The sequence below is a fragment of the Paracoccidioides lutzii genome (genome assembly GCF_000150705.2).
Source record: "Paracoccidioides lutzii Pb01 unplaced genomic scaffold supercont2.16, whole genome shotgun sequence".
In the NCBI taxonomy this organism is placed as follows: domain Eukaryota; kingdom Fungi; phylum Ascomycota; class Eurotiomycetes; order Onygenales; family Ajellomycetaceae; genus Paracoccidioides; species Paracoccidioides lutzii.
In genome coordinates, this window is record NW_015440962.1 from 265,105 (window position 1) to 289,657 (window position 24,553).

General features: G+C 46.1%; 10 protein-coding genes and 1 non-coding gene across 11 annotated transcripts; 6 read left to right on the plus strand and 5 right to left on the minus strand.

Moving 5' to 3' along the window:
* Window positions 1-174: 174 nt before the first annotated feature.
* Window positions 175-1,218, minus strand: PAAG_05898 (surfeit locus protein; the record flags this gene model as incomplete). The annotated part of the gene is made up of 3 exons (XM_002792064.2): window positions 175-284; window positions 374-886; window positions 984-1,218. The coding sequence occupies 3 exons, from the start codon at window positions 1,216-1,218 to the stop codon at window positions 175-177; spliced, it is 858 nt and encodes a 285-aa protein (XP_002792110.2).
* Window positions 1,219-1,534: 316 nt separating this feature from the next.
* Window positions 1,535-3,280, plus strand: PAAG_05899 (UBX domain-containing protein; the record flags this gene model as incomplete). Its single annotated transcript, XM_015845718.1, has 5 exons — window positions 1,535-1,613; window positions 1,733-1,785; window positions 1,869-1,987; window positions 2,047-3,139; window positions 3,200-3,280. 5 exons carry the CDS (start codon window positions 1,535-1,537, stop codon window positions 3,278-3,280), a joined length of 1,425 nt encoding a protein of 474 aa, XP_015699944.1.
* A 507-nt stretch (window positions 3,281-3,787) lies between these two features.
* Window positions 3,788-6,258, minus strand: PAAG_12123 (hypothetical protein; the record flags this gene model as incomplete). The annotated part of the gene is made up of 6 exons (XM_015847652.1): window positions 3,788-3,820; window positions 3,902-4,160; window positions 4,255-4,440; window positions 5,355-5,761; window positions 5,835-6,001; window positions 6,078-6,258. 6 exons carry the CDS (start codon window positions 6,256-6,258, stop codon window positions 3,788-3,790), a joined length of 1,233 nt encoding a protein of 410 aa, XP_015702727.1.
* Window positions 6,259-6,886: 628 nt separating this feature from the next.
* PAAG_05902 (hypothetical protein) lies at window positions 6,887-8,386 on the plus strand (the record flags this gene model as incomplete). The annotated part of the gene is made up of 1 exon (XM_002792068.1): window positions 6,887-8,386. One exon carries the CDS (start codon window positions 6,887-6,889, stop codon window positions 8,384-8,386), a length of 1,500 nt encoding a protein of 499 aa, XP_002792114.1.
* Window positions 8,387-8,549: 163 nt separating this feature from the next.
* PAAG_05903 (SET domain containing protein) lies at window positions 8,550-10,258 on the minus strand (the record flags this gene model as incomplete). The annotated part of the gene is made up of 6 exons (XM_015845719.1): window positions 8,550-8,862; window positions 8,951-9,062; window positions 9,139-9,201; window positions 9,270-9,324; window positions 9,404-9,979; window positions 10,115-10,258. The coding sequence occupies 6 exons, from the start codon at window positions 10,256-10,258 to the stop codon at window positions 8,550-8,552; spliced, it is 1,263 nt and encodes a 420-aa protein (XP_015699945.1).
* Window positions 10,259-12,827: 2,569 nt separating this feature from the next.
* On the plus strand, window positions 12,828-13,797 carry PAAG_05904 (ubiquinone biosynthesis protein coq-4; the record flags this gene model as incomplete). Its single annotated transcript, XM_002792070.2, has 2 exons — window positions 12,828-13,035; window positions 13,148-13,797. 2 exons carry the CDS (start codon window positions 12,828-12,830, stop codon window positions 13,795-13,797), a joined length of 858 nt encoding a protein of 285 aa, XP_002792116.1.
* Window positions 13,798-14,238: 441 nt separating this feature from the next.
* On the minus strand, window positions 14,239-14,997 carry PAAG_05905 (hypothetical protein; the record flags this gene model as incomplete). The annotated part of the gene is made up of 4 exons (XM_015845720.1): window positions 14,239-14,510; window positions 14,584-14,705; window positions 14,786-14,871; window positions 14,974-14,997. The coding sequence occupies 4 exons, from the start codon at window positions 14,995-14,997 to the stop codon at window positions 14,239-14,241; spliced, it is 504 nt and encodes a 167-aa protein (XP_015699946.1).
* Window positions 14,998-15,786: 789 nt separating this feature from the next.
* On the plus strand, window positions 15,787-15,902 carry PAAG_12124. The gene has a single exon (XR_001551852.1). It is a non-coding gene; the product is annotated as a 5S ribosomal RNA (ribosomal RNA).
* A 611-nt stretch (window positions 15,903-16,513) lies between these two features.
* PAAG_12125 (hypothetical protein) lies at window positions 16,514-17,974 on the plus strand (the record flags this gene model as incomplete). The annotated part of the gene is made up of 2 exons (XM_015847653.1): window positions 16,514-16,987; window positions 17,063-17,974. The coding sequence occupies 2 exons, from the start codon at window positions 16,514-16,516 to the stop codon at window positions 17,972-17,974; spliced, it is 1,386 nt and encodes a 461-aa protein (XP_015702728.1).
* A 71-nt stretch (window positions 17,975-18,045) lies between these two features.
* PAAG_05906 (hypothetical protein) lies at window positions 18,046-18,339 on the minus strand (the record flags this gene model as incomplete). Its single annotated transcript, XM_002792072.2, has 2 exons — window positions 18,046-18,213; window positions 18,325-18,339. The coding sequence occupies 2 exons, from the start codon at window positions 18,337-18,339 to the stop codon at window positions 18,046-18,048; spliced, it is 183 nt and encodes a 60-aa protein (XP_002792118.2).
* Window positions 18,340-21,145: 2,806 nt separating this feature from the next.
* On the plus strand, window positions 21,146-23,319 carry PAAG_05908 (hypothetical protein; the record flags this gene model as incomplete). The annotated part of the gene is made up of 2 exons (XM_002792074.1): window positions 21,146-21,790; window positions 21,853-23,319. 2 exons carry the CDS (start codon window positions 21,146-21,148, stop codon window positions 23,317-23,319), a joined length of 2,112 nt encoding a protein of 703 aa, XP_002792120.1.
* Between the last annotated feature and the right edge of the window lie 1,234 nt (window positions 23,320-24,553).

Here is a 24,553-nt window from a genome sequence, read left to right on the forward strand (position 1 = left end):
CTGTTTCAGAGTTACCAGCTTTTATTATGTCGTATCCGCCTGGTTATCTCATTCGGTTTCTTTTTAACAATCATCCAGAACATTATCGTTGTTGCCAATGACAGACCGTACCTAGGGAAGCAATTATTCTTTAAGCCAACAGAGACGTGGAAGGAGGTATAGGACAGAAACCACCTACCATGTTGCGATGTACTGTGCGTGGTTGTTCCTCAGATTTACCTCAAGTGGACGTCCAATGGGGATGCCATTTGTTTCCCTGTGGTATATGGTAAGAAGTTCAGGTTCTGCAAAAGTCCGCTGTTAGCTCTTCGCAACTTGGTTTCTGGAAAATAAGGAAAGAAATTGGTTGGACTGGCGGGAGCATGATTCTTACTCATTGTCTCTTCGATCCAAATGGGCTGGCTTCCCGTGAGCTCTGCCATCTGCTCTACATCTGGGAAATAAAACTTCCCTTCTTCAGGCTTATTATCCGGCGTAAACATATTTTTCTTCCAGGGTTCGCGCAGTAATCCCTCCACGGTAACTTCACCCTCCGGCAGCCCCGCCTTCCTGTCCTTCTGGTTCTGAAGATCCCTCGAAATCCAGCCCCGATTCACGAGCACCGTGCTCCCTGTTTTACCACGATCTAGCGGAGTGATGACCAGGAATCCATCCTTGCCCTCATGCATACGAGGTCCGAGGAGCATTTCTTGGTCATGTCTGAGACGGCCGGTGGCATATACACGGCGATAGTCGAATTCTGATATAACGTCTGGGTCGACGACGGGAGGAAGCGGTAAAGGGGGTCTTACGAGGCGATCTTCGAATTTGGCGATAAGTTTGCTTTTCCAGTCCAGACGCTGGACTTGCCATGTACCCAGTGCGAATGCGGTTATGGGTATGATAGCTTTAAGATATAATTAAACCAATGTAAATTTAGCCATTGGAACACAAGGCTTGTATATATATGTGTGTGTGTATATGTGTGTGTTCAGGTAACGTACCTAGAATTATCAACCCGGGACCGTGCCGCCTCCCTGTTCTTACCAGCTTTGCGGGATTGTCCACGACCGACATCCAGTTGGGTTCATCAGCAGGCTGATGGGCAAAGCGAACTTGTTGTTTTCTCCAGCACCGCGAACAAATTGACTTCGCGTTCAATCTGCGTGTCGTTGCTTGCAAGGTTGCACCTGAGACTGCCGCTGCAAATCTCTGTAGCGGGGGAAAGGAGGGCTTCATCTGAAACGTAAATCGATACAAGAAGATAAATTGATAAATAAACAAAAACAAAAAAAAGGGGGTGTTCCTCCTGAGTCTGAAAATGAAAGACTGGTGCTTCAAGAGAATTATTGGTGTTGAAATAGATAAATACACAAAAGTACAGCGTATGTTGCTAATGTTGAAATGTCGCAGTTGAAAGTTCGAGTCGGAAAAAGCCGAGGTTGGGCTGTGCGCTGACTAAATAATAACTATCGAAACAACCCATGGAAAACTCCAGTATAGCTTCATGTGCAAGAAACAAGACTCGCATTCTCCATGCTTTTATGTCCCCACCATGTTTTACGAAGGAGATTTGCAGAGCGGTATAGCCCTCGCGGTCAGCGAGGCAAAGCATGTTATCTGTCTGGTCAAAGGTTTGACCCCATCCATCCGCTTTAGCTGCCGCTTCCCCATGTTTAGCTACCCTTTACCAACTACACCTATATATATGCTGATAACTACGGCGCATTTTTGCAACGCATTTAAAATGTAGATGAGGCAGATGAAAGCTCGAAATGGGAGAACGAGTACCTAGCGGATGAGGAGGTATGTACTTTGTGTATTAAATTACTGATGCATGACGAGTGCGCGCTGTAGCCGGGACTAACACTTGCCACCGATTTTACTAGATCTCATCATTGATGAAGAAGACAGCAATTTCTCTACGGCTCCAGGAGGGCTCTGTGGAAGCAGGTTACCTGGCCTCGTTCTGCCCTATAAACAAGGTGCCAACTTTGGTGGTTATCAAGTGAGAAGTGTCTCGTGTTGCGTTTAATCTACGGACATGTAGCTAACAACTGTTCTTAGAAACGGCGCACTTCGAGAATATCTCGTGTCTGGAATTGATGGGAGGGATTTCAAACGTCGATTGGAGAAAGCACTTGAAGACCCCTCTCCTCAAACTCCAATTCCAGCTCCAGCTCCTCAGGTAGTCCCAAACCCACCCCAAATGGACAACAAGACCCCCCCGGCAGAAAACACACCATCCTCATCCTCACCTATTGCAACACCTGTTTCAGACGATGACTCGGAAGCCACAGAGGAGCAGAGAACAGCTGAGAGGACAAGGAGGGCAATCATACGGGCTGGCAAACGACGAGCTGAAATGATCCCAGATGTCGAATCACAACAGCCCCTACCAGTTGTTGAATCGCAAGCTCAAAGCTGGAAGTTAGAACAACGGAAACGACAACGAGAGAAAAAAGAAGAGCATGATCAAATATTAAATCAGATTAGTCTAGATAATGAGGAGCGGAAAAGGCAAGAATCTCGCAGAGAATCGATGACTTCAACCAGGAGCGAAAACAGCCCCCCCACACCGGCAGCTAATCCACAGCCACAACGTACATCAAACCAATTCCGCCTACAAATACGGCTCTTCGACGGAAGCTCAGTTCGCTCAAGTTTCTCACCCACTCAAACAATCCAACGCGACGTTAGACCGTGGTTAGATAATCAGCGCTCCGATGGCAACGCGCCGTATAATTTAAAACAGATCCTCACCCCGTTCCCCAGCCGGAACATATCGGACTCGGAGGAACACCAGACGCTTGAGGAGCTTGGTCTCGGCCCGGCTTCAAATCTAGTTATGGTTCCCGTGCGCAGCTACACAGATGCATATTCGTCTGTGGGACTCTCCCTCCCTGTGCGGGGGCTATATGCCGGTTATACCCTCGTCAGCAGCACGGTTGGTGCTGTGGCGGGTGCCATACGTTCGGTCCTGGGGTTGTCTCAAGGGCCCGTTGGAGACGCTTCTGCTGTAGCAAATGAGCCACGAACTCCGGAGACTCCGGCTGGAACTGGTTTGCAGCCAGGGAGGAGCAATGGAAGATCGAATGTGAGAACCTTATATGACAATGATGATAATGGAAAGCAACATCAATTCTATAATGGAAATCAGGTATTGTATATCCTCGTTTTTGGTATTTCTGCACGCTGGATGCCTCTTTCTACAATATAGGTGAAGAATGCTGACGCTCCCCGCTCTCCCTGCTCTCCACAGCTGAATTTCGAACCCCGCAAGGATGAACACCAGGATTAGAACTGTTGTTACCCGGCAAATTATCTTTTTAACTCATGAATAAACCCCCTGTTATTTTTACTAGTGAAGCCTGGTGTATTTTCTTTAGTTTATAATGGCTTTGGGGCGGACTGCATTTATCTACTTCCGTCGTGCCGTATATATGGCGTCTGGACACTTTCATTGATCACGACTGCAGCATACTATTAATATCAGAAGGAATAATCGCGGTCAGAAATGAGATGATTTTTTGTTGTCTTGCTGGTTTCCCCTCCATTTTTCTCTATTGCATGAGTATCTCTACGGTGTCAATGCCAGGGCTCTCTCTTTTGGGCACCACGAGTGTTTGTAGTATAGAGTACAAAAAGAACAACGTGACAGGATACAACCCGAATCCTGGTCGAATGGTATGCTATACAAATTGATAAGGATATCTATCACACGCTATGCCATATCTTTCATCCGGCCCACCCCCTTTACGACATGCCGGAAAAATCCCAACGGACAACGTTGCTCGACTTCGTCCTTCTAATATGGCTTAGCAGCCTGCTGGCAAGCTTTCTGCATGAAAAATTAGCATTCGCAATCATAATCATAACATTCAAAAGAGATAAATAATCCAATTATGTCTGAATAGCGTACCAGTTGATCCAAATACCACCCGCAGATACTCATATTGCCCTGATTGTCGTCCATGCACTTTCTAAACGCCTTTGCATCGGTCTCGCACGCAGGTGTCTCAGCCCACCCACTGGTAGCGCTGTTGCTTTGGTACAGTCCGCTATCCATTGACTGGGAAGCAGCAGGCGGTGGTGCCTGTTGAGCTTCAGCTGGTGCGCTGGAGCCGCCGCCAAAGAGGCCGCCGATGGCATGACCAATGGAAGAGCCCACAGCGACACCGCTATATATGAGTTCCATTAGTATGCTCTGTCTCTTTTCCCCCTCTTGTTCATAATTTGGTTCTAATGTTTTCTAGTGTGTATAGAGATACTTACGCAGCGGTGGAGGCCATCTGGCCAAACAGGCCTGGTCCGGCGCTCTGTTGGACGGGAGCAGCCTGGGAAGCTGGAGGTTGCGCGCCTGGGGCGACGGCTGGAGGATGAGCAGCAGTGGTAGCTGGGCGATGCTGTTGAGTGGCGGGAGCAGGTTTAGCGGGAGCAGCGGTTGGTCTTGCTGGGGCACTGCGCACAGGAGCAGCACCACGACGTTGGCGAGCCATTTTTGAGAAGGTAGGAGGAGGACGCGATAGTTATTTGGGTGTAGGGAAGGGTATAGAGAAGTAGTTGATGGCAGAAGAAATCGAATGCGATGAACGCGATGAATGCGATGAGGTGAAATTTAGAGAAAGTTGTAGATGGTTCGAACCGGTGATGGATTTTAAAATACGGGTAAGTTTTAGACGCCTCAAGGGCCGTGGAGAATAGTCGGGCCGGAGAGACAGCTTGATGAGCTGCGATTGGTTGAGACAAAGCAACAATTGGGCCGAGGATGCAAAACGATTTAAGGCATTGCCGTTACCTCTCCTTCTATGTTTTTCTCTGCTGTGGATGAAGATTGATACGGATATGAAGTAATACTGCCAGTGGTTACGGAGAAATAAAGGTACAGTATACCCATAATGTACCCTAGATACCTAGGATATGTAAAAGAATTACCAGGGTAAGGTTATATGGTATAGTCTGCAGGTCTATCTATCTCTGAAAAACTGCACAGCATGATGCCACAAACTTCATTGTCCAGCTCTTCCGCCCAAACAGTCTATTAAATCCTCCTCAAACACCCCTCTGCATGTCACATTCCTCTTCTGCCAGTCGCCGAGAATGATGGTGCTGGAGTGGTTCCCGAGCACGAACATGAATGGTCACCACCCAAATGAATATCGACTCGATACACACTCGCTTGGAGCTAGTATAAGCTCCTTGATCGATGGAGAATGGACGTCCCACGTCACAAATAAACAAATGGCATCCAATCACTATCAGGATTTTCGAGCCAGGTCCGTATTACTGGCACAACCCATAGAGAACCAACGCCATATATCGATCGTTTGCTCTAACTAAAAGGTTCCCAGTATAAACAACAGCTCATATATCACCGATTATGGTGGGTGTTTTGTTTGCTCGCAGCTTTCTTCTGCCTCTTTATGGCTTGTTTGTGCGCTTTGCGCTCCTGCTTCCGTGCCTGCATCTTTTCCTTAGCTTTCTGCTTCTTCTTGGCTATTTTGGACATCGGCTGCTCAACCGGTGAGGTAGACTTCACAGGTTGCTCCTTGCCTTGGTCTTCTGTTGTTTCCGATTTGGAGGACATACCCGAAGGTTTCTCTTGTTCTATGGAAGTTGGGTTTCGAGCCATGGGCTGCGCCTGGGGTTGACATTGTGGTAATGGTTGGGCTGGAGACTGGGACGCCTGTTGCCGCGCCAGCTTTGCGGCCTTTAACAACGCCATGGCTTTTTCCTTTGCTACCCTTTCCGCCCGCTCCAGGTCGTACTTATCGTTTCCAGTCTATTTCGCATAACAAAGAAAACAGATAAATAATGGTTAGGTAGTGATCATTTAAGGAGATAAGGGACCTGACCAGTCCATGTTTTATAAAACGTCCAGCAGCCTCTTTGTCTATGGACATCGTCCGTTTCTCGGGAACAGTCTCCGCTGCCTTGAGCTTCTCGAAGTACTGTCTAACCCGGGTCAATTCTTTAAAAACTGGATGCTCCTTAGCATTTACACCCTGAAGGCGCAAATAACCTATCGCACTTGTTAGCATGGTCGCTCAGATAATGCTACACGGCGATAGCGTTATGCTAAAAAAGGAATATCGCACCAAAAAGTATTGATTCAATAGCATAGGTGACGAGAACATGCAGCTTCGCCTTGTCCAACACCGGCATTTTTTGCGTAGTGGAGGACAAAGATTGGCCTAGGAAAGGCTCGAGGGCCTCCTCCAGGTCATCGATATCATCCTCCAGCTGCTCTAGCAGCGGCATCAAGTCTGCTGTCTCCATAGTTGCCGAGGTGTGAGGTTGTTGAAGCTGCCTTGTCCTTGTTGCTATCAGAAGATAAAAAATCCTTGGGAGTCCTTGGAATCCGTGGATTATGTCAGCAGTGACCAAGTGGACTTAAAGCGTCATAGTGATAAATACACGAGCACAATAACGTTTCGAGGCTTCGTTTTGCAACCTCTACTTCGTTGTATTGTAGATTGTTTTTGAAACAAAGAAAGGTTAGGTACCGGATTTTCATGAAATATTAACAGCGAGAAATCAATATATAACCTTGTTGGTTGAAGATCTAGTGTCAACCGCGGTAATCACAACTCTTTGCAGAGAACGTTCTGTATATACGCAGTAAATTGAAAAGTTTTACGGACCGACTTCACACACACGCACATAAACACCGACATTCTCCAATTGCAAGCATCAGCAAGAAATAACCGGATAGAGACTCACCGGAGTATTCCCTAGGGTTTCACATGAATATTAACCGCTAGCAATCTGCATATCCCTAAGCATCATCTCCGGATCTCCGTCCTCCGATGCAGCATTCTGCTTCAAATAGAATACCAAAGGATCCCAATTGACAGTCTATATACACCCAGCGCCACCTGAGGTTGCTAGATGTGCATCTATCGCGATGCGGGTTGGCTTGACAGCTTTTCAACTATTCTCAAGATGTCCTGATACGATCAGCACAGGCCTATTTTCCGTACGCTTTTTCCACTGTTCACATCGACGACACAACGATGCGCCTGGAAAATCCCCACCTCCTCTCCTGAAACAGAGGATACCATCGCGAATACATATCATTGGCGTGGGAAATATTGGAGGGTTTTTAGCTCACGCATTAGCAGGCGCAAAAAACCCACCACCAATAACACTCTTGCTACACAACCCCAAGAAACTTGAGCAATGGGAAAAGAACAGGCAGCGGATAACATTGGTGCGAAATGGACTAGCAGAGCACAGATGGGGGTTTGAAATAAATGTTAAAAGAGATGATGTTTGGCATTATGTGCCCCAAGATTCAAAATTGGCTAAGGAACAAAAGATGGCGGGCGGTTATTCTGAACGGGATCCAGCAGCTGCGGATGGTGAAATCATCTATAATCTGATCGTTGCGTCAAAAGCTACGAGGGTTAAATACGTTCTTGAATCTGTCAAGCATCGTCTCACACCGTATTCTACCATTGTCTTCGTGCATAACGGGCTAGGGGTTGTGGAGCAAGTGAATGAACAGGTATTTCCAGACCCGGAGACTCGCCCGAGTTATGTTTTTGGGGTAATATCGCATGGACTATTCAAAATGGATCACTTTGTGATCAAGCATGCGGGCGTCGGTACCTGTCTATTTAGCGTTCGACATACAAATCCCTTAGCTCAAGCTCAAGCGATAAATGACATTGCGGAGTATAAACGAAAACAGGCATCGGAACTCTCAACGCCTGGGCATGAGCAGACGGATGAACAGGAACAAGAACAAGGCAGTGAAGAAGAAGAAATACTCCAGGGCGAAGACCAATTACAGCACATACAAGACCTCCAAACGCAGCACGAGGAAGCCCAATCCACGTCATCCAAGGAAGTCTGGTCGTCTTCGTCTCTTTACATGTTGCAACTCCTAACCCGCAATACCCAACTAGTGGCCAGCGCAATTCCCCCAGACACCTTCTTCCAACACCAACTCGAAAAGCTCGCCATAAACTGCATCATAAACCCCCTGACAGTCATCTTCGACTGCTTCAACGGCAATCTCCTCTATAACTACCATGTCTCCCGCATCCAACGTCTGCTGCTCTTCGAGATCTCCGCCGTCATTTGCGCTTTGCCAGAACTCCAGGGGATCCCCGGGGTTCAGGCGCGGTTTGCGCCAGACCGCCTGCGGACCCTTGGTGTGAGTGTCATGGCGAACACGGCAAAGAATGTCAGCTCCATGTTGCAGGATGTGCGGCTGAAGAATCCGACGGAGATTAGGTATATGAACGGATATATTGTGAAGAGGGGTGAGGACTTGGGAATCAAGTGTGCATTGAATTATATGGTAATTCAGATGGTATTGGCTAGGGAGAAAATTAGGCTCTCGAAGGAATTTGGAGATATCCCTATGGTTATGGGGCCGGAGGATGCTGGGCGGTAATAAGATATAGCCTAAGAGTACATTCGGCTCAACTAGTTCTACTATTCATGATTTTTTCACCCTTCGTCTTCTCGTGCAAGCGATTCTACAATATTACTACGATGGATGGAGTGACTGTTCTTCCAGTTATATTCATGGATCTATGCTGATTTAGATCTACTATCTAATCAACAGCCCTCAGAGCCCTCTTGCATAGCTCTTCTATCTGCCTCCACCTCGTGATGAGGACTTCAAGTCGTCGGCCACCACGATACTCCCTATTTCCTTCCAACTCTCTTAACTTCGAGATCACCACCTCCGCTTCATTGAGGTATTCTCGTATCCATCTTGCAATGATTGCATTCGTCTTCCTCTGGTCAAAGCTTGCTGGTGGATATCCAAGGATAAGGTTATTCCAATCATTGTGATTCATATACCCCTTGCATGCTGCGACTTCAGTTCGAAAGCATGGACCACTGGTCGTTATTTGGTAGTTTCTGTGATGCTGTCAGCACTTTTGTTGAGTAAAAAATGGTTCTTAAAACCTCCGGACGCTGATAGGAAAAGGGGGGTATAGTTGCTTACCCCAGGTACCTAGCACTGTTGAGATCATTGATATCCTTGGATGCGAGGTCTTTAAGAATTATATCGTCTAAGAACAAGGCGTCCCATTTATTATCTGTGGGGACGAAGCCATCTTTTGAGTTGTAAGTGTTTTTTGAATTAGTAAAATAGCTAAAAGCTAGGTTTAAATTCACAAATACAAGACTCACAGTCAGTGAAAAGGATATCACTTGTGTGATTCCCGTATGAAGAGAAGATTTCCTCTCCCTTTTCTATCCAAGTTGAACTATCATTAGAATCGTGTACCTAAACTGATCAAATGAGCGAAGAGGGATGATACCGTAGGACTTGCATGTTATAAAGATATACTGGTAGTCGTCACAGGTAACTTTACACTGGTTTATCCAGTTAGCAGAGTATTCAGAAGCGTATCTTAAGCCAACATAATCCCTAGGGATAGACATGCAAACCCACCCCACCGTCATCCACGTGGTTAAAATAATCCCCAAAGGGGCACAGGGCCATGGCATTATTATGGTCCTCGGGAACTGGAACGCCCGGGGGAACATGATAGAACGACCTCGTATTCACAATCAACCAGTAATACGTGAAGAGCTCCTTGTCGAGATCCTGGAAGACTCGCTTAACAATCTGATACGCCATTTCAAGGCGCTTCTCTTGTTGCGGTAGGATGTCTTGATTCTCCAACGTATATTCACACCGTATGGATTTTTTAGTTATCGTATTCCATGAACCTGAGATGGATGGAGGAAGGAATGAACATGACAGAGGAGAATCGGATGCTTTCGAGTCCCTAACTCTGAGATGTTGTGGCCAGAGAATGGGCAGAGACTCCTCAAAATCTTGCTGTGAAGGCCATACAGCACGCCAGAGAGCATATTTCTTCCTGCTTTCCTCTGTGCAGCAGAGATATGCTGCCAGCAACCCTTGAAGGGGGATATCATCAGGGAATTTTTCACGAAATGCCGACGGTAAGCTCTCAACTGTCAGCATTGCCTTTACTGGAATTCTGACAATTATTTCACCAGCCTGAAGCAAACTATTAGCAGAAGCATTTTGGAAGGAAATTAATCGCAAATAAACATATTATTCGCATTAAGCGGAGACAAAATCAGGACACAAAAATGTGCTAGGGAATCAGAGGTTGTTGAATGTGGAATTTACATGAATATTTCTTTGAGCCGAGAGCCCAACGCCCTGGCCAGGGAACTTTGTCGGTGCCACACCGTTGATTTCAATGCCTTGAGATTTTGCCCATTCTGTGAAAATTTCATGCTCTGGCCCTGCTGAGTGTGTAGGATGATCCATATCTGAGGGAGGAAGATTTCTCTGGAGGCTACAACCAGGACCGAAGTTACAACAGGAAAAAAACAAGCTTGCCCCGACTTAAAGCAGTGTCAAGGAGAGCAAGGAATCCATGTCGGCATATAAGAGGATTGAAGGAAGAGATATCTTCATGGTAGAAACTTCGTAGAAAGCTCGCTGATGAGAACTCACGGACAGCGACCTCATGAGGGGTTTGTGATTATTAATGAGTTGCAGACGCCAACCCCCCCATGCGGATTAAAATCCTGGTTTTCTCTTCAAACCTTTCGTTGTTCTGTGCTGAATCTAGGAAAATTGCTGTACAATCTAGCTTCTTATCCTACATGTGTTTGATAACAAATAAACACATAGGAACTTCATTAGGTTAATACAGCAATTGCTCTTCAATAACAAGCCAAATCTCCTCATGAACACACCCTCTTCGTGCGTTACTATGTTTGAGAATGGGCTTTAAATACAGTCATATCTGGTTTAGAGATGATACCAAGTTTAAATGCTATCCTGGTTTAATCTGCTCATTGATACCCTGGTAATTTCAACCAAATTGATTCCTTTCTAGCTCTCTGCCGGTCCCATGCTGTTTGGTGCTTCAGTATAACAACCACAGCAAGGGGAGAACATGATATGCGGTAATAACGCAAAGCGTTTTGCAGATTTTGATTTGGTAGAGCTGATTTAATTTGATATATTCGAAATGTATAGTTTCATGGAGCCAGTTTCAAGATTTCTCATACCAGGAAACCCCCCCCCCCCCCCTGGTAGAGCAACGCGTTCTCGAGAATTTAGCATATTAACACCCAGGAAATATAGAAAAGAGACAAGGGAGGAAAACATACTTGTTAACATTAGTCAAAACTATGCGAGAGCCAAAGCGCATCTTACAAGCAGCAATTACCTCAGTTGGAACTTTGAAAAATCTTCCCCGATCTCCTTTTCAGTCTTCTCCCAAGCGTCGTCCAGTGTTGTTTTCACCGGTACGTTACAGCAATATGCGAAGGCACTTGGGAACATATTCTCCTGGCATTTGCTGCAGATATCTTCATCCAGAATCCTGTTTCGGCTATACCGCATCGTTAGCCGAGAGTGCTTCGACTGGTTGATACCCCGAATTTTGCGCATATCCTTTTGGACATTTGAAACGACAATAAGAGATTTGAAAATATATAAACTCCCTGATTTCCTCATACCCAATAGATTAAACCAATGAACTTAATCTCAAACCTTTTTGTCTTTCCCAACAAAAAAATTATAGCGTTACATCTGCCATGAATAATCGGAAAATATCTTTCTCTTCTCTGGTGTCATTTTCCTCACATATGCCCAAGCCGCTAGGATAGGCGATATGATAATTGAAACAGAAGACTGTGGCCCAAAAGGCTGCAAGGCACTCTGCCCTTCACATGCAACCATGGCGAGGTAAGTACATCCAAAAGAAGCAGGTTTTTCCTTTGGAAACTGATAGTCTCAGAATTAACTGCTGGGATAGGCTGTGTGCAGAGGCGCTACCTTTTTCCCCCCAATGTTTGCCGGACATGTTGAAGGACTGGAGGAAGGTAGCCGTTTGGGCCAGATCCCAGAAGGCGTATGTGACAGGCCAACCAATGCTTGAAATTGTCAACAAGACTTTTACAACGTCTAGAAAAACGGTTTATCATCAATGCGCTTTTCACAATAGCGGGCTAGAAAAACAGCTCAGGGAGCTCTATCACTTGGGGAACCTTGGAGGATGGAACGTATGATGGAGGTAGCTTTTTTCTTAGCTATTTTCAGTTCCAGCAACCCTCCTGTTCAGAAACGTTTGTCCGTAGTGCTTGATTCTCCAAGTTCATTTTATTCCTTTCAGCAACACTCAATCTTTATCCAGCGGTTAAAAATCGCGTTCAAGAATTAGCCTAAGCACATCTATGTCCTGCAGGAGTTGTCATTGATCATCGGGTTATATGTCTAACCCAATATCAACATTTCGACCCATTGATTTCTTTGGCAAACCCGACGAGACGAAGCACAAAGCTCCCAGCTTCATGGGTGAGATAAAATACGTTCGGGCTTTAAGCCACTGACATTTGGTAGGAGTTAGAATGTAATATTGGAACAAACTTGGAAAATATAATGAATGATATTGATACCTGTTCAGGGGTAACTGGATTCCACCGTTGTCAAACCACGGGTCGAATAGAAGAAGCATAACGCCTCCGATTGCAAACATGAATCTCTCCGTTTATACAGAGAGGACTGGGCGTGTTGCATAATTAGGTAGAATTTAGTTGCCATTCTCAAAACGTATTCATCGATGCCTAACAAATGGAATTGTGCAGAGAATGAGGTAAAGGCTGCTCCAACATGAAACCAGGCGCGCCGCAAATTGCGATCATGTGATTGCCAGAGAGTCAGTTCAAGCTCCATCAATTAATTGACGTCAGTCCGACAAATCTACCTCCAACAACACTCCAACCAAGCAGCGTTAAAAAGCATAGGTGTGGTTCCGACCCAATCGGGAGTTATTTGGTTCCCGCATGCCCATGATACTAACTCCTAAATTCGTACAATCACAATGCCTCCAGCTGTGAGACAAGGCATGCGGACCGTGGGGACATTGCGAGTCACCCGCCCGTCCAGCTATGTTCTCTCGTCCCGAGAATTTTCAGTTCTAAATCGACCGCCGCCCAATTACCCGGGCCACATCCCGCTAACGACCATTGAACGCGGAGCTCTTGCAGTCGGGTCGGCAATTGGGTCTCTGCTTAACCCCAGGCGGGCGGGTGAGTTTGAGTTTCCAACCCATATTTTTACCCCCAGCCTTTTTCCCGAACCGACCAGTTTTCCATATAATCTGACGTATATTCTAATAACCTCCGTTCATCGGCGTAACAGATCTAATCGCAGCCCTAGGCGAGGCAACTGCCACTCCCTACTTCATCTACCGCCTCCGTGACGCCATGTTATCCAACCCCACAGGCCGTCGCATCCTCCGCGACAGACCCCGCATAAGCTCCAAAACTCTCTCCGTCGAGTACCTCCGCAGTCTACCGCCAAACAGCGTCGGGCGAACGTACGTAAGCTGGTTAGACAGGGAGGGTGTCGGCCCTGACACACGGGAGACGGTGCGCTACATTGACGACGAAGAATGCGCATACGTCATGCAAAGGTACAGAGAATGCCACGATTTTTACCACGCCGTCACTGGCCTGCCGATCGTGGTTGAGGGGGAGGTTTCTCTCAAGACGTTTGAGTTCGCGAATACGCTGCTGCCGATGACGGGGCTGAGTATGTTTGCCGTGATGAGATTGAAGCCTGAGGAGCGGGAGCGGTATTGGAAACTGCATTTGCCGTGGGCAGTTAGGAGTGGGTTGGCTAGCAAGGAGGTTATTAATGTTTATTGGGAGGAGGAGTTAGAGCGGGATGTTAATGAGTTAAGGGAGAAGTTGGGGATTGAGAAGCCTCCTGATTTGAGGGAGATACGGAAGATGATGAGGAGGCAGAAGAAAGCGGCGAAAGCAGCAAGAGAAAAATTTGAAAATTGATTGGTTTATTGAGGCAACTTTGATTTGACCTCATGCAATAATAATATATTATACCCACCGTGTACAGTAGGATGCATTGCCCGGGAGTTTTGGGTATCATACTTTTGGCCTGTCTCTTTGCCGGGATTATCAAGAGTATCAAATATCATCTCCTCCAATTCGCATGTATCTCCATTCCCCGAGATGGCTTCAGCTTCATTCATCGGGCCAACATTCTTCACTGCACCTCGATTCATGTAATATGGAAACATTGGGATATCAGATGTCAAAATATGCTTGCCCACAAACGGAAATCCAGCCATAATCTCTCGTATCCGCCACGACAATAATTTTTTTTTTTTTTTTTTTTTAAAAAAAAAAAAAGAAAGAGGTAAGCAATCTCGTCAATTCGCCAATTGTTTCCTCTTTCCTCTCACTCACTCGCGCAGTATAAAACCTCCATCACAAATCCAACAAATCATCATCATCGTCCCACCCCCCTTTCCTCCTGCTAATCACGATCTTCTCTTGTTCTTTATTCTCCGCAACGGCATTCAGCAACTCCTTGAGTTGCTCTTCCGTAACCTTGGACCGCAACTGGCCCGTCCGTGCCAGCATTATAAGCCTGTTCTCTATATCTGTAGCGCGTTCCTCTTTCACCAGTCGGATCCGGCCAAGGCGGTCAGCGGCTTCTGGAAGGAGGATTTGGGACAGGATGGCTTGGCGGGCGTCAGCTGTTTTGATGTTAAACGAAATGTTAGATGTATTTGTTTGAATTTATTTGTATCAAGTATGTGCGTAGTTAACTATTGGATGTTGCTTGCTGGACTAAATCATCGCAATCAAACGGTGGGGTGAGGAAACCGGGAGCAGGATATTGAGGATATTTTACTACCTTCTTGCTGCCTGCTGTCCCATACACAATGACTCTGATTAGTAGAAGATCTGGTAGCTGGATACGAACAGACAAGCAGAAATCTGATTTGGGGGAACAAAATAAAAAACTCACTGTTTCTGCTCCCGGCTCGCACCTTCACCTGATCCACTACTACTTCCTGCCTGCGCCTGGAGTTGCGCCAGCCGGACTTTTCGAATCTTTTAGCGGATACAACATTAGATGGGCTTCTTGAAACGAGTAGCTAGTTCGACAGGGGACGAGAGCTCCGCAATATGGCGATGTCTGTGTATATACTGTACCTCTTCCAGCTCCGCGTCTGCCATAGTAGGTTATGCGGGTATTATGGGGTAGCTGAGGAAATTGATACGAAGAGATATTCACACAAAGAAGAGATTGTACGATTGGTTATATATGGCCTTCAATGAGAGAAATGGAGAGAGTGATGTGGATGTGCGCGACTGAGCTAGTTAAATAGTCAACTAACACTCCCCGTTAAAAGAGAGGGAAAACTAGGCACTCGTCTAGTTGTTTCTTAACTAGACTTAGGCGGTGGTTCAATAAGAGATTCCCATTTAACTGCTAACTTAATAGGCTCTAGCTTTGTCAACATCCTTGCCCCCTCAAATATGTACGTTCTAAGGGTTTATTATTTTTTACCTGGCCCTGCTACCAACCCTCTTCGCAAGACGAGTGGAAGTGCTTCTACAGATTGTTACTCCGTTGTTGCATCGTGTGAACCCTACGTTTCTACCAATGGGCAGATGAAGTTAATTAGGCTAGGCACCTCAACGAGTGTGGGTTCCTGAGGCTAAGTCAGTTATCTCCGCCTTCGACTTCAAATACTGCATCCTCTACGGATCCGTATATTTGAATGAAATGAAATGGAAAGCTGGCTCAATTACATGTGAAAAGAAAGTAATTGCCACTATTATACAATTGAAACTAGAACATGGCTACTTCAAATTCTTTTTGAAAAAGACTTCGATAAGAATATGATTCAGGAATATATGCTTTCTGCATCTCAACTGAAAATCCAGAGCATATCTTATACCTGTCTTCTAATTAACGGTTTATTGAGTTCATAAGACAAGATGGTTGTTAAACCGGCACATACGACCACAGGGAGTGGAAAACAGGGCTTCCCGTCCGCTCAGCCGTACTTAAGCCACTCGCCGGCCGGTTAGTAGTTGGGTGGGTGACCACCAGCGAATCCCGGCTGTCGTATGTTTTTTTCTAGTTTATTGTTAATTTTTAAATTTTTAATTTTTAAATTTTTTTTTAATTTTTTCTGTTTAATTTTCTGTAGTTTTCTCTCGTACGCATTGATATAACATGACAGATGTTGTTTTTCTCAAACTGCTTGCTTGTGTCTGTTTGACGAGCTGGGATATATTGCAGGTCTCAAGAATCGACCAGCTCGAGCGGTGGAACAGCTTCAAACTCCACAGCAAATATTTTTTTCCAAACCCATGACTTGTTTGTCATTTGCGCGTATCTCTTTGCTAACCAGTGCTGTATGCAGGCTGGACTTTGGGCAGAAAAATTGCCAAAACAGACCAAAAAAGGCCGCTTGGACAATTTTAAGGTCCCCATCGACGCAACACATCTCTGAAGCAGTAACTAGCAGGGACAAAAGAGAGGTAACATGAAGTCCTCAGGAAAAAAGGCTGAGAGGAACACCGCTTGGAAGCAAGTGTCAAAATGAGAAACAAGGAGTAGAAGCAAAATAGCAACACATTGGTAAATTAAGGTTCGTGAAACCGGGATATAAACTGAACAGCAACGCTATTTCGAAAGCATCAATGCAAGCAATCTCTTCAGACCCTCCTCAGCGCCATGATGCTTTCTAATTTGTTGCTTCTCGCAACGTTGGTAGCCTCGGGTTGGGCTGCTGGTGTATCTGGCGCTCTCCACGAACCGCCGTCCACAAGCACACCTCTCCCTCCAAGTCAGGATAGCTGGTATGTGCAGCCAGCCAATATCAGCAAATACAAACCTGGAGAGTTGATCCGGTCCCGCCAGATCGAGAGCAAACTGCAACCTCTTCTTCCACTCGGTGGCTATGTCTCCGTGGACGCAGTCTATCAGTACCTGTTTCGCACCACGGATAGTCTGAACAATCCCGTCGCTGTCATTACCACTCTCATTATCCCGCATAATTCGGATCCGTCGAAGCTGCTGGTCTACCAGGCTGCGTACGACGCCGCCAATGCAGATTGCAGCCCTTCATATACCCTCCGTTTTGGATCTGCAAATAGTGGACTCGTGGGGCTCCTGTTCCCAAACAGCACTGTATCGACTGACATCGTGCTGGTAGGTTCCTAGCCACTGAACACCCTGTATTCTTATCCTGGTTCCCTTCATTAACCATTCTCTTCCAATCGATAGATAGTTCCTGCGCTGAACCAAGGCTGGTGGGTGATGGTCACTGACTATGAAGGACTGCATGCTCAGTTCGCCGCTGGTCTACAATCTGCCTATGCCACACTCGATTCGGTCCGTGTAGTCCTTAGCGAGGGACGCAAGATTGGGTTGGCCCGCGATGTCCGGTACGTGATGTGGGGATATTCAGGAGGTGCGATTGCGGGTGGGTGGGCTGCAGAGATACAGCCGTCGTATGCGCCAGAGCTACAGTTTGAAGGAGCAGTCTTGGGTGGTTCCATCGTCAATATCACCTCGCTCATAGAAAAGATAAATGGAGGGCCATTTGTCGGACTCTTATTCAGAGGCATCTATGGAGTTGCCAAGGCGTACCCTAGCCTCCTTGAATGGATGAACGAGAATATACGCTCCGCCAAGAAGGATGATTTTTTTAAACACGCTATGAGCTGCCAGGTTCAAGGAACAGATGGTATGTACCTTAATATATTCGACTATTTCGTTGCAGGTGAGAGGTCCCTCGATCATGTTGTGCCTGCATCAGTGCTTTCTGTCTCTGGACAGATGGGCCTCCATGGGACTCCAACCATGCCGCTGTATATCTATAAGGCCTTGGCGGATCAAATTAGCCCAGCTGAAGACAATGACGCCCTGGTGAAAAAATACTGTAGTAAACGGGCCACCGTCGAGTATCATCGAAACTTGATAGGAGATCATGTAACAGAAGCCCTCACGGGTTCCGTGAATGCGTTGGAATGGGTTTCGGATCGGTTAGCGGGAATACCGATAATTAATACAGGAGTATGCATCATAAAGAATGTATATATCGGCAAGATTAACCCTTCGACCATTCCTATGCTCGGTGAGGAACTATACGCTATCCTGAGTTCGCTTCTCGGGGATAGTCTGGGTTCTGCATGATGGAACCGGCATTGAAATGTATTTATATATTCCCATGATTCTCTCTGTAGTATGGAACAATATGAGGAATTTTAATCCGAGGGATCAGAAAGAGTTGTAGCATAGCGCATATGTTCAGCGTATTGGATGGCGTTCAATCCACCTGATTCGAACTCGATGTAGCCGATTCCAAAATAGGCACCACGACCGGGTCCATATTGCTGCAGATGTAGTGGAGTTTGAAGGATGTTCCAGGGGCGCTTCATGAATGGAGTCGGGGAGGCCCGTATATAATGATACACAATATAGGGCATTGTGTGATGTCTCTTTTGTCCTTCCAATTAAAAGTAAAACAGTGATTGACGTTATACCACAAAGCGAGCCATGCTCAAGTCTCCGCCTGCTGGAGTTCTCATGAACCATAACGTGTAAAACCAACCACCTATCTATTTTATCATAAAAAATAACGTTGATGCTGACGTTAGATGTAGTGATTCACCATCAGCAATAGAAGGAGCTCTACAAACTCCTTGAATCCGCCCCGCCGAGACCTTGGGCTATTTTGGGAGTATTCGTCCCACAGTCCCATATAAAACTCCCCGCACCCTATTTGGTGGAACATGCGATTTATATTTTAGTCCCCAATTGAGGCCTCTCAGTCCTGTAATTCCAATCCTTCGGATGCCAAGGAATCTTTCGCATCCTGTAAGCCAAGCTGTCAGCAGCTGCCACTCATCCTGGTTACTGCTGCCCTACCTGTGTTTATGAAGGGGTCGTTCGAAACTAGGGAATGAAGAGGTATTTCAAGTCTGACTGCACGGAGATAGTTCGTTTCGTAACACGAAAGGGATGATATGCAAGGAAGGTTTCAAGAAAATTTCCTCGTTTATTGGGAATTTGCAGTCTTTAGTGTGGGATCAAAGTTTGCCCATAAGCGCAATTGGGTGGATAGTTCTTGATCGTGCACATTTCGGTTCAAGAAGTAGACAAGTGTTATATCAGAAGACGAGAGTTCTTGTTGATAGGCACAGCGGCGCGTTAGGACCACAGTTTTCAAGATCGAGTTTAAATGCATGGGATGCTGTTGAATGATCCAGCTCCGATTTTGATGTGGCGGTTCCCTGAGCATGTGGGAGCCATATAGGAAGTGTATTCTTTTCTGTATAACTAAGGCGAGAAGGAAATGGTTCCCGCAAAAATTGACGGCTCAAAGCAAGGTCTTGGACGGTCAGCATGCCCACCGGTATGCAAGTGAAGACGATTAACCGCGGATGCCCTTCCCGCCTTGAATCTTTGGATTTAGCCGCCCAGTTCCCAAAACGGTTATGATTGGTGGGAGCTGGAATTGTTCTAGAAAAGAAGCTGATAGACTATGAAAACTCAGATGAAGTCAATGGCACTAAAAATTTCAACAAGTCCGAATTGCAGCGGTGAGAAGTTACTCCGTAGAAGACATAAGAAGACACACCGTGCATACAATGAAAATGTGTTTTCTGTTTGCCCTGAGCTTGTTCAGGCTGGAAGCGCCATCATTCGATAGGATTCGATGAAATGGCTATATTTGATATTTCTGCAGGTTGGAAAAAAGTATCTCTTGACCTCTTGAAGAATATCTGATGCTGATTGTATTTCATTTCTGACTTAGGCATTCAGTAATGATGTTGAGTACGGGTACATTATATGACACTTACCCGAACAATAAGATTGCATCGCCGTTAATTCTTTAAACGCTGTTAGAGTCATAAAGTTGCGTGAGCCGAAATGTTTCGGCTAGTTCAAGTTATATAAGTATTGAAGATTCGACCGGTTGAACACTTATCGGGGGCAGAGACACTGAAACATCTGCTCATTTAAATTTCATCATGCAGTAGAGCGAGCAGGTTCCCTCGAGATTCGAGGAGAACATCCACAAATGTTGTGCATGTCTTCGACTGGAATCTCTTCTTCTTTTCCAATCTTGTCCATTGGTTCCTCAGGAGGGCTCTCAAAAAATGGCCAGTAGGGTAATTTTTTTTTTTTTTTTTTGGTGAAGCTTGAGACACACGCGGATAAATATGCTGGGGATTCTTGGAGATGAGAGTCATTGGATGATCGATATGCAAAGACGAGTGCCTGTCGTTGCGCACTGCAGCCGCCATGCAGTTTTACAGATTTCATCTCGAAGGTATGAAATTTGTTGAGGTATCAATTATAGCAAAAGGTGCATCCATGTCTAATAGTAGTCTTCAATTCCCATGCCCATATTCATCCAGTTATACCCAAGCTTAAGACTTAGATCTCTGGAATAAACAAATCTCAATCCACATGACCAGGTCTGAATGACAGTATTATATATGTTGCAAGCAAGAAGCAAGCCACATAACAAGCTGCACAACAGAGCACAAGGAATGAGCAGCAAACCATGATCCGTAGATGTCAATTGCTTGTTGGGCTTGTCTGCCATTTTCTGTTGTATCAGGCAGATAATGTAGCCTCAAAGCAGATGATCTGGCTATAACTATTACGTTGATGAGTCAGCTGAGTCAGCTGCCAAAGTTCACGTGCCACCTCCTTCGGTGGAAACTCGCGGCAAAACCCAAAAAGGCAAACTCCAACAACAACAACAACCGCAGATTTGCGACGGATATACGGGCCAACTCCATTCCGTTAAACACGGTCAGCTTCCACGGTTCTGCAAGTTTCAGAGTGGCGTACGTGTTTCGTCTGCATAACCCGCCCCCCAAAGAACTTGCTTTCTCCTTGCTCCCCTGCCCCCTGCAACGCTTTGCCAATGAGCAGCCTCCCCTTGCTGCTAGTGCTTCAGAGCTAGTCTTGGATGCTTTGTGTTTCCTTTGTGCTTCCCGACCACCTCGTCCCCCTCCTGCACCGACAACGCCGCGGGGAAGTACCTCTCTCTGACCCCATCATTGTCCGGATTCATCGTCTCGTCTCGTTTGAAACTCTCCAATGTCGGTCCCAGTGGCTCAACGCGTCAACGGATATTAAATCCTCTGTGATTTGCTTTGTTCCTTGGCGATCCGGCTATCCGGACCTTCGCCTTGTTGCCACAAAGGCTACGTGCTGGAGCTGAATAAATATGGCCGAGTAAGATTCACTGCACTCCGCACGAATAAATAATGCGGACCAGACAACTATTTGACGGGAATCACCCATCTCATTGCTGTCTCCTTTGATTGATTCATTTGCTGACAAATGGGGATCAGGTTAATCTCCATCCATGGATGGGGCTACCCAAGCCTTCGGGCTTCCTCCACATCGTCCGATCCTGTCCAGAAACTACGTTCAAGTTCCGCAGAAATCAGATCTGTTCCGCCAAACAACAGGAAGGTTAATCGGGCCAAGTCAGCCAATGCGCTGACTGATATGGTGGGAAGACCTGGAACAACAAATGATTCGACGTCAGCCCTCGAAGGTCCCTCTGAAGACTCCCTCTCAACATTGCGCGACCCTCGAGATTCTAGCACCTTAGATTTATTAAGCTCCGTTTCGGCACCACGGCACCCCGATTTGAGCAATGAGGTGGCAAACCTCAGCAACAAGCTCATCCAGGCCATCAATAATCAGACGGTCTTGGATGATACGTTAGCCGCGACACGAAGGGAGTTAGAACTTACACGGAGCAGGATTCGGCAAATGGAGGAACAGATTCGCAAACACGATGACGATCTCTCCAGTGGCGTTCTAATGAAGAGAGTGGATGTGGAGAAGGAGTGGGCAAAACTCAAGGATGAAGCGGCAGAACAGCGAGCTCAGCGTGTGAACATTCAGAGGGAGAAAAAGGCCATCGAGCTAGAACTCGAAACTCTAACCGCTGCTTTGTTTGAGGAGGCTAATAAGGTGAGATTCTGATATACATGACATGTTTTGATTTCGCATGATCTCTAACCTTTGTTCTGCAGATGGTCGCCGCAGCGCAGAGGGAACGAGAGACCGTCGAACGGCGAAATGAACAACTCCGAGCACAAATTCAGGACAATGAAATACTCCTTGCTTCCCAGCAAGAGCAACTAACAGAGCTGAAGACTGTCATACAACACATGAATGCCGATCGGGATGAGATACGCAGCCGTACGGATGCTTCTACTGCACCTTCTTCCCCAGGTACAGCGCAACAACCCGCTAATAACATTAATCGTTTGTTGGAGGCAATGAACTTGGCTCCCGTCACGCCAGGATCTGGGGAGATCTCTCCAGCCCCCTCGACAAGTTTCTCACATTTAATAAAGTCAGTTTGTCGAACAGATATTCAAGCCTTCGAAGATTTCCGCGCATTGCTACAGTTATCTAAGAGCTCCAAACCCTCAAGTCGAGTTAGCAGCGGGTCATTTGGGGGATTGAATGTGATTGGGTTCGGCAGTTTCACGAGTAATAAGGAATCACAGCACAATCACTCGCATTCTAATGGATCAACGAGGTCAATCTCCGGCCTTCCAGGCTCTCCAAGCAACACTTCGTCACCTCGCGAACCACACACCGCGCTAAAGGAAAGCCGGTTTTATAAACGAGCACTGGCTGAAGATATTGAACCCACTCTCAGATTAGATATCGCGCCTGGAATATCTTGGCTAACACGTCGCTCCGTTCTAAATAGTATATGTGAAGGAGCTCTTGTCGTTGAACCCATGCCTGCCATCTCTGTGAAATACTCATTTCCTTGCGCACTCTGTGGAGAAGGCAGAGCGGGAGGGGAGAACGTTCGAAGTCATCGATTCCGTACATCAGACAACGAAAACGCCCAGAGGTACCCATTGTGTATGATTTGTTTGGAAAAAGTGAGATCATGTTGCGATTTCGTTGGCTACCTGCGGCTTATCGTTGACGGGCATGTTCGCATTGTAGACGAAGAAGATGAGAAGGGAGCGTGGGAAGAGACCATACGCCTTCGAGAGCGGGTGTTTTGGTCGCGAATCGGAGGAGGTGTTGTACCTGCTTTCATCCAGTCGAAGAGTTCCGATAAAGGCAGTTCGATCCGCAGCCTTGATTCATCTTATCAGAAATACGAGGAGAAGATCGAGACCAAGCCTCTGGATGACTCCTTCACGTCTAATGAGAAAGCAATCTCAAATAGTAAATCGGCCCAGATTGGCAATCATGAATCACCTAGAGCTGACGAGCCTGACAAGGATAACAAGGTGGCCAATTCAGGGATTGAAATTAGCCTGACAAAGAGCTTAACCAATACTGCTGAAAATGAGTCTTCCGACGGTCTAATACGAGACTCACCGATTAATGAATATAATATCCTGGATCCGAAAGTAGTCTCGCAAGAGCAACTGGACCCTATCAGACCAGTGACGCCATTGAGAAACAGCGCTGGGACAGATCCAAAATTGAAAATTGCCGTTCTCAAGACTCCTGACCTTTGAGCGTGAATAATGCTTAAAATGCCCTCCTTCTTCAGTCTAAATTTGTCGAGGGCTGGAGCATCGTGCATCGATCTTAGCTCGGCAACGAGCATCGTCCTGCCACAATTCTCGGCCTATCGTATGTGCCGGCGCTAATGGCATGTAGGATTTCGACTGCTGTGCGTTTCGTCAAACTGTCCAAGGCTCATGCTTCCATTTTTCTAGCGCAGCGCGCCTGTATCATTATTTGCACATATTCTACTATCAATACTTACTAGTCATTTCTCTTTGTCCTTTTTTTTTTTTTTTTTTTCGCCCTTTCTGTATCGAAAAACAGCCGAACGCCGCGGTTCCATGCCCTCTAGGTCTTATTTTGGTCCCTATAACTGGTCCGGGTCTAGTTGTGTGCTCTGACGGTTTTGATGGACGACCTCACACATCACTTGCGGACGTTATTCTCCTCTACGTGTTTCTTAACCGTCACCTTATCCAATCCATTCCCATCACTTAACAAAATCTTACCTCCACGCCCTTACAACCACAGCACGGAAGAGGTAAATAAAATGCGTGCTCAGACGTCATAATATCTACGATACACCATGTCATCTACATAAGCTATCCATCAACTGAGGAACTTGTATTTCCTTAATTTATATTTATCCCCTCTTGTTTCGCTATCATGTGCACATAACAACCATCTCACTTGCACAGCCTACTTTTTCCCTTTGCACAAGCCAACTAATATGCATGGATCTATTGCCGCTACACTTAATGCTATCCGATTCGTTTTAATTATCTTCCACCTCGATCACCACCCATTCGCCCTTCTCTCCCCTCTTTTTTCGTTTGCGTGAAATGAATTTTCTAGACCGAAAGGGCAAAATGGATTCCCACCTGGGGCACTGTCCTAATAGAAGCCCATATCGTCATAAGCCCAATTCTTCCTGAGAGCCTTTTCATTTTCCTCTTTTCTCTTTATTTTACACCATTTTGCTCCGCATACGTATATATATATATAACTAATTACCTATTGCTCTTCTGGCCGCTCTTCCACTACCTAGCATATGGTTTTTTCTTGCATTGGCTTGGTTTCCTAATGTTTTCATTTACTTTCCCGTTTTGTTTGAATAACGTACTTTGCGGTTTTCGTTTCCTTAATTTCTATCTTCCTTAATTTGGTGGGATGGTTTCTATTTTTCACTATGGGTTGGGAAATTCATATCATTTGCAGTGTTTTTTTTCTTTTTCCAGATTT